This window comes from Eimeria tenella, genomic scaffold (genome assembly GCF_000499545.2).
Source record: "Eimeria tenella Houghton genomic scaffold, Eth_scaff41, whole genome shotgun sequence".
In the NCBI taxonomy this organism is placed as follows: domain Eukaryota; phylum Apicomplexa; class Conoidasida; order Eucoccidiorida; family Eimeriidae; genus Eimeria; species Eimeria tenella.
In genome coordinates, this window is record NW_013543345.1 from 176,292 (window position 1) to 185,074 (window position 8,783).

Consider the following 8,783-nt stretch of genomic DNA (forward strand, 5'->3'; position numbering starts at 1 on the left):
GTTTGTAAACGTGCCATTGCCATTGCCTTTTCGCTATTTGGAGAACGAATAAACTCACGCAGGATGCAGAACGCTCACCAGCAAGAAGCGCATGCAAGCAGCTTCGGACCCGAGCAGGCTAAAATCGATTGAATATCTCCAAACGTCAAAAAAACGTAGCATTTAACCCGTTATGCCATTATTAACTCACCACTTTGCGCAGAACCTCTGCCTGCAGCAGCTTTTCCGCAAAACCCAATCGTGGGACATTCAGTAGATCTTTAGTGATTCCTGTAAGGTACTTGTCATTACGCAGTACTATTGTTACGCGCGTCTGATGTCGAATCTTTATTTCAATCAGGAGCAGTAGAGTTTCTGGTGATTTTAAGTCTTGAAAAATCAACGGAGCCTATACTTAAGCTCTTTGTTCCCTGAATTGCGGAAAATCCTCACTATCGTTGTGCTGTGGGCAAAACAAGTTTTGAATTAATGCAGGAGCTAGAGCTCCTCATCTTCAATACATTCAAAGTCGGAGTCTATTTCGTGGAGTATGGGAACGGGAGCGTGGTGCACAGAAGCAATTCGCCTTATCTTCTCGCGCTTTAGGACAAGTTCCGCCTTTCTCGCCCTTACAGCATGCTGGGAATTCCACACCAGAAGAGTCAACGGTTCTATTTTTCTACTGTGACCGCGAACCTCTTCTATGCTTGAAAAGCTTCCTGCTAAAAATGATATTAAAAGTCGTTACAGGGATTATACATCGCTCACAGATGCCCATGAAGAAAGGATAACTTGCACTGATGGATGCGCCTGATCATCTTCTTCCCTAGCTTCATCCTCTATCAACTCGGCGATATATGTCAAGCTGCTCGCTTTGTCCGTGTAGTGCCTAGGTGCTGCAAGTATGTCAAGTCACACCAGTGAGGACTTCGACTAGATATACACGGCACTGAGCAGCAACTGATACGCCGGAGGCTGTGACAAAACCAAAGTTCCCCGGAACTGCTCACTACTAGGGTCAAACTTCAGCATTGCTTCAGCAAAGGCTGGCGTTAGAAGCCGGCGCAGATGATTCCAGCTCCACTGGGAATTTTCGTCTTTTGAATGTTCTTTGAGTGCGCTGGCTTCGTGTCCTAGGAGAAGCGCGCATGCGGCAGCGGCTGACACCAATCCCGGAGAGTCTGCAATGTATCGTTGGCCTAATCAAACAGAAGATAACGCAATGATTACAGCATGTTTGTCGTGGAAGCTGCCTACTTGGCCACTCCAGGCTTTTCTTGTTGGCTGTGTGCAACATCATTAGGTGGCTAGACGATTGTCCAGACGCACTGACAACTCACGGAATGACAGCCTATGCTTGTACTGGTTGAGAACTTCTTCGTTGAATGCCCGGAGTGCAGCCTGCGCTGCTGCAGCTTCCAATGCACACTGCCTGGAAAGAGGAGGAGTCACCGACGTTTCTTCATTGGTTTCATCGTCTTCCTCATCGTCTTTTCCACTTGACAGACTTTCGCTATCGACCCGTTCTTCGCGCTCCGCGTTGTCTTTGTATCCTTCTTGGCCTTCTAGATGGCCTTTTTTCTCTGACTTTTTTTGTCGCCATCTTTGTTTTTCTTGCCTTAGCATCTCGCTGTGTGCAGCCTCTTCTGCTTCCTCCTCATCAAGCTGTCGCAGCGCTTCGGCCTGCAGCTGTTCTAGTAGCTCCTGCGACCTCACTGAGCACCTTTGCTGTAACTCAGAAAAGTATTCTTCTTCATCTTGCAGCTCGCTAGTATTCAGCCTCTCATATGCCTTTTGCACAAAGTGGTCAACAAAAGAGACCAATGGCATACTAATATCTCTTTCAACTAGCTCAGCAAGAGGCACCTGACGAGCCTTTCAGCTGTCAATCCAGCGTTCGCGCAAATCTTGAGATACTTTTGCTCAGAGACACCTTCGACGGCAGTGTTTTGGCTTCAGCTATGTTTATAGTATCTCACTTGTCGCTCCACTGCTTCTCGCTGCGTTCGGACAAAGGCTTTCCCAATCTCCTTCGCAAATGTTTGAACGCATTGGAATGCACTTTGCGTAAATGCTGCTTCCTGTCCAAGGGAGTCAGCACACAGGATGTACTTTGCTGGCGTGCTGTGTAGTTCGACAGGACCAAGAGAGCTGCTTTCCTTGGCTAGAGCTTCCTCTTCATCGTTCAGATCACCATCAGTAGACTCAGCGCTACCTAAATAACCGGAAAAACAACATGTTTGTGCATTTTCCGAGGATTTCAAACAAGCGTAACACCCAAGTGATTGGACTTCAACTTGAGCGCACATGGTAGTTCAAGAAAGTCGCTGATTGAAATATTCATTTTGAAGCAGTTCCGCTTCCGCAGGCGCACAGTACAAACTTAAGAAAAAGTAACAAGATGTAAACAAACTCGGGCCGAGCAGTTTGAAGTCAACGGACTAGCTGTTCCTGAAGTTTCTTCTACTTTTTCTCCAGAAAAAGATATCTTTTCCTCTCCTTCTCGTTTGTCTTTCAGCCATTTAGACAAAGCCGTGACGGACTCAGCATTTGCCACATCATTGAACTCTACAGACACAGCTATATAGCTTCCAGGCCTTGTGAGGCCAAAATAGTAGATTCTGGGATTGTCTAGCACTTCTTCAACAAACACAGATTTGTGCTTTAATGCATTCTCTGCCTCTGCTTCAGGCGTATCTGTCGATGTCCAGCGTTTTTCCTCCTGTTCCTCTGCCAAGGGTTCGCCTTCCTCGTCCTCTCCGTCTCCTCTGGAGGGCTTCATTAGCTCTTCTGCATCTTTGTCACTTTCGTCGTCTTGAAAAAGATCCCATGTAATTCCTTCTTCCTGAAATTTTTGTCATGAGAAGCCGCTAAACGATGATGTAGGTACATCGTGGGCTCTTTCAAGGAATCTTTCACGGAATGCGTGACAGTGCTAGGAATACAAGAAACGGATGTCGAAGCCCAATTTGGATACCACAGTTCAGCTTTACACCAGCAGTAGGTAAGCTTCGAGTGACAGGCATAACTCGCGCGCACGTGGGAAGATTAAGTGGATATATTTGTTGCCGCTATGAGCTACTATGCTGTGTACAAGCGCCGCAGTTGTGGGTTTGTGAACGGCTGTACTACTTTGATTATACACGTTCTAGCATAAGGCGTGAGTGGACAAAGTAGAGGAGACAGTGTGGAAGCATATAGGGCTAAACATTACCTCACGAAGGCACTGGCCAAGCATGTGGGTATGAGATTTATCGGTGGCAATGTATCTCAACACCGGATTTGTACTTCCATCCTTGAAAGCCGTCTGTTCCTCGTACTTTGCCATATAAATGCCAGTAGCGCCAACCGATTTCTTTAAACAGTCAAGAAGATTTCCAATTGTTTCTTCGTCCACCCACTCTACAGCTCGAAAAGCCTCAATAGCCTCTGTATCGGATGCACGGAGACCAAGGGTATCTCTTTGAGCTCTCTTCAAGTGCCCTTGTAGTGTTCGCTCTCCTTGTTGCTTCATCAAATCTGCTCTGGAACTCTTTACGAAGGCCTGCGATAACAGTCTTTCTCTTTGCACCTGTGAAAATGATAGCCTAATTTCTAAAGGCGAGCCCTCAATGCAGCTGCTCTGCACATTTGGTGAAATATAGCTCAATTCGTGTTTTATGTTGCTGATCGGGTGCACCTAGGGGCTCTGACCTGTGGCACCCTGCCTTTGAGTTGCTTCTGACGCTCGTCAACAAATCCGAGCAGCCATCGGGAAAGAAATATTGGTGGATCTGATGAGTACGGGCCAAAAAGACGTATAGTAACTTATTCTTTGACCTTTAAGTAAATGCAAAATGATTAAGAGTCCAGCAAATGTTTTCAGAGAACAGGGAGTGTAAGCAACCTGGGTTTCGTAGCCACCAGGCGCAAGACCAACGCTAGTGCAGTTCGCGTATCAAAATCACACAGTCTATACTGTCTTCCATTGCTCCTACCTTTGGGCTGGGCTTTGATGGTAGCTGCAAGGCCTTCTGCAAGCGCTTTTGCAACATTTCCGTGCAAGTACATCGCAACTGTCTCCGTCCCCTCACTGCGACATGCTTCCTCTGCATTTGATGTGGCGCCTAGTGTGCTTGCCATCGTAGATTAGTATTCACAAAGCGTAACGCTTGCATGAACACGTGTGACCTGCGAGAGGCTTAAGACAAAGCTGTGATTCTGTTGGTGCCTTCACAGACTTGCACGAGACTCACTGGAATCCCATATATGCACACCTGCTCAAATCTTTCAAGCGTTTCTTCCAAGTGAATACGAACAGAAAAAACCTTGGAAGTACGTTATAGCGCTTTTTCCCTGCGTGGAGGTTTATGGCTTTGATACAAATTCAAACACTCTCCAAGCACTCTTGCAGGAATAAGACTGCAGGCAGCGTTCAGCTCGATGTTCTCGTTTGTTTCTAAACTGCCGATGTTATTTGTTTCAACAACACGAGCGTTTTGCTCACAGGACGTCTACAAATATATTCCTAAGTGGTAGGTAAACTTGAGCAACGAAAAGTCACCTTTGAAGCCCATCCTAGACAAGAATCGAATGCTTTCCAGAGGTACTGGAAGGCAGCACAGTTGCTTCAGAGCACGGTCTTGCTTGATAGAGCAGGAAGCAATTCCTTAAGGTTCCAAAGGGTTTCGCAGCTTGTTTGCGTGTAAAAGAGCACTTCTTGCCTTACAATATTCCAAGACAAAAATGCGGCCACGATCAACACTGACCTGGCTTCTCCATTGAGTCAACACTTCTAGAAGATGACTGCGAGTGAGATCCGGAAAAAAACTAACAATGAAAGTACAGAAAATCATGGAAAAAAACTACAATAAAAGAACTTTTAGGCACTAATTCATTTTGCCACATAGAGTCAAGTATGCATGTAAGGAGCACATGATTTACGGCAACATGCATGCAGCGCTTTGGCTACAAGCCTCCAAGTGTTTTGTCTGGGAAATTGCCTCTGAAACTGTTTATGCTTCACAAAAAGTTGAACATTTTAGTGTTCTAGCAGAATATTGAACTCTCCTGTTGTGTATTATCTGCTCCATAAAGCAGTCTCACTGGTTAGCCGAGGTGGGTGCACCTAATGATTTCAGCACTTTTGACATTGTCGCCAACTGTGTCTCAAATGCTAAAGCGCAGAGGATTTTTTCGACAAATTTTGTCTTCCTTCCTTTTCGGGGTGCAATTGCACAGAAGGCCTCTGCTTATTCCTCAAAGCGTGGAACATAGTTGCACGTGGTTGCCTCTGGTTAGTGCTTTTCGGGCATATATCACACCTATGGGCAATGTGTTCACTTGGAAATTTTGGCAATATACTTCTGAGAGCAGTCGTTTGTACAAAATTGTTCCTGCCTCTACAAGGGAGGCTTTGTGCAGGCAACCGACTCAACATAACGCTGGATGTTCCAGCGGTGGATTTACTTGGCTCTTTTTCGGCTGAAAACCTTTCAAATCGCAAAGACGCCGAAACATGTGTTGCTCTGTTGCTGTTTTCAGTGCAGTAACGCCCTAGTTCCCACTTGCAAAGACTGGTTGCCAGCCGTCCATCTTACTTTCCAAATTTAGTACCTCTTCTTTGGAGCTATTAGACCTCGACTGTACTTCGTCGTTCATGAATACCATACAGTTGACAAACGCCGATTCTCATAATGTGCTAACATATATATCAAAACTATGATACATTTATATACGTGCTGTGTGGCCACACGTTGGAAAACGTGCTGCAGCCTTCCCTACAAATATCAAAGAAATTCTCGAAAGTAATATTAGGTTAACCTATGATAATACTCCAGCAAGCCCTTGGGATCTAAATTCGCAAGAAAAGTGTTCTACTTAGTTGTATGGATTAGTGTGTTGGAAGCAAGCTCAGGAAGCACCAGCGTAGGTTCAACATAGGTATCACAATTTGTCTGTTTTAATGCGCCAAATAGTATGTATGAAATACTTTAACTGATGCTGTGCTGCGGGCCGGCAATGTCTCTTTTTATGTATTTAACGTAGTCCTTGCACCTATGCGCGTTTAAAATACACGCACTTCAATGTTATTAAGTAGCTTGACAGAGTGCCCTTATTGAAGAATTTGAGATTTTTACAGTGTGTTCCTTCTTTGAGTCGCGGCAGCGTTTTACATGTTCAAGCTTCTCATTTTAGGACTCATGCAGCTCCTTAACCGCAACATGCTAGGATGTATTCTCCAATTATGTTTGCTGCAAGTTTACAGTGAAAAAGAGATCGGATAGGAAGTGTTCGCGAAGATGCAGCCATCAGCGCACGGGTGGCGGCAAAGGCTTTGTTTGCTTTACTCTTTAACTTCAAAGAAGGTCATTGTGCTTCATAATTCTCATCGTGTTCGTCAGAATCATGGTGTCCATTCGCAACTGCAGTTTTGCGTTCGCCGTTTTCAACTGTCTGAATACCGCGCCTTGAAGATTGGTCCCTCAGAGGAGAGACACTGACTTCAATTTAGTGCAGGCAATTGATCATTGAGTTTTGGATCATCATGCGTCCTAGTGCTGTCACAATGTTTTGAATCGCGCACACAGTCCTGTATTTCTGCTTCCGTAAATCCAGCAAATTTCTGCTTGTTTTCTATCTGAAGACCAAGCAATACTGGAATGCTGTGATTCCGAAGATTTTCAAAGTAGCTCTCGAGTGAAGACCCTGCATTGACGTTATACGAGGCCTGAACGCCGCATCATAGCCCTTTAGGCTATTTGGGAGCCGTGTTGCTGTATTCTCTGCCGAATGTGGGGAAACTCTAGAGATGTTCTGCGCTAGCCCACCTCAATGCCAACCTGCACAAGCTTTTTGTTGATACTCGCTACGTAACGCCTGGCCTGGTCCACAGTACTGAGGAAGCTTTTCAGGACGTTATGCCTGTACGCGCAATTCCTCATATTGCATTTCTCCAATGAAACATTGAATTACAGCAACCCTTTTCTGCACGCTTCAGAAATGGGGATCTATGCTTGAGAAGGTACAAGGCCTAGTCGGCGTACCTTGTTGCGTGAGTGTGTAATGTTGCACTCCAAGACTGCGCCTGTACATCAAGTGCCTGGCACAACAGCATCAGTATAAACTTTGTCTCATGAGAAAGTTGCTACTTAATCCAGATGTTTGTTAGCTGTGAATTTTCATTTTTTAGCTGTGTCTTCAGCACTGGATTCACTACTAGGATTGCAAACCAACGAGCAAAGTAGTTTTGGGAACAGAATTATGACTTCTTTGGACTGCTGCCTTACTGCATACAGATTTCGTATGTGAGCGCAGTTTCCCAGCGCGAGCTCTTCAACTGCGCATCGGACGACCTCTTGATATTCTCTTCTGCAAGACTGAATTCGATCAAGCAAATTTGCACTTGCCAAACAAATTTTTGCCATTTTCTGTTCTTTCGCTCGGTGCCCATTATGTTGATGATCCTTTGTCGTACTAAGACTCGCCAGACTGTTGCATTACAGCCCAGGTTTTGATCTAAAGTACAATCTTGTTAGGTGCTTGACATTTTCAGTAGTTTTCCTTTAGGGCAAGCTACCTCAAGTCTTCCTGCCGTTTCTTCCGCTATCAGCTTCAGCTTTTGGTTCTCCGCTTCTCCGTTGAGAAACTTATTTACAATTTCCATAACATCAAGCATTCCCTGAGTAGCCTCAACATACATGCCTTTTCATGGCAGCAGCGACTAAGTTACAGCATAGGCATGAAAAGACGCCGTCGCGATGTTTCCAATCTTAGGCAATCCGAACTTTTCTTTCCAGGCCCTTCACTACAAAAGCCTCACTGTTGCCTCGCGGATCTTTTGGAACGTGTCTTCTTTGTATTGCCATTTCTCCACATTCTCAACATTGGTCTTCTGTAAATAGTTTGCAATCAGCTTCTCGACACACAGCATTCTTCTCCACCTTCCGGAAGATGCGGAAAGCGCTGCAGCAGCAGCATCATTCACGACTGCCTGCTGCCACTCAACAAGCTGCTGCCTGAAAAAAATTCCAAGTTTGTGTGGGCACACTATCGTAGTGTCTCGGCTCAGCAGTCAGCAAAACTAGTGTTTGCATGCTGTATTCGCTTCACGAGAATCCCTGGAAACAAAGCCTTTAATTTTCTTCTGGAAGCAACACATTACGCGGAGATGATGCCTTTGTCATTTTGGAGCCTAACTTGTTAGAACGGATCATTTGAAAGAATCATGCATTGTTGAAGGACTGGTATGTTAGATGTTTTATTACATTTTCGTCGACACACAAAGAAAACGCATGTACATATTTTCCCGTGTCACGGCTTAAGTAATGAATTCCTCATCAGCCCTAAAATTAATAACAGGAGTGTGACTGGAAGGGAAGTTTTCCCATATAGGGCCTCCCGTGCGGTATGCAAGTACCATCCGATATTCACGCTCTTGGAGGGCTTTTACCTTTTCTCTACTGCAGCCCTTCTCATGTCACTTGCTTCGCATATTTCCCTAAGCCCATTGTTACAGATGATCCTTTCTCCTTCCAATTCCTAACACCAGGCACGTATCCACATGGGCTCCCTCTCTGGAGCGGGAAACCATGACAGCAACATCTTATAACTTTATACTATAAAGTATTACGTTTGATACTGACCCGTTCTAACTGCCTTATCTCCGAAAGTGCTGAACCTGTTTTTTTCCTTTGCTTCCTGGAAAAAGTTAAAGGCGGTTTGTGCACATCTATTCTCGAAGACAGATGAATGTCACGCCGCATGTTAACATTACAGGTTATTGCTGGCTGCCGGAAACGTAATCACTTGCTGATATAAACATC

General features: G+C 45.1%; 1 protein-coding gene across 1 annotated transcript; it reads right to left on the reverse strand.

The window, feature by feature from the left end:
* Positions 1-912: 912 nt before the first annotated feature.
* Positions 913-4,101, reverse strand: ETH_00022650 (uncharacterized protein; the record flags this gene model as incomplete). Its single annotated transcript, XM_013376876.1, has 7 exons — positions 913-1,178; positions 1,320-1,770; positions 1,959-2,194; positions 2,422-2,824; positions 3,194-3,550; positions 3,673-3,752; positions 3,957-4,101. The coding sequence occupies 7 exons, from the start codon at positions 4,099-4,101 to the stop codon at positions 913-915; spliced, it is 1,938 nt and encodes a 645-aa protein (XP_013232330.1).
* Positions 4,102-8,783: the final 4,682 nt, after the last annotated feature.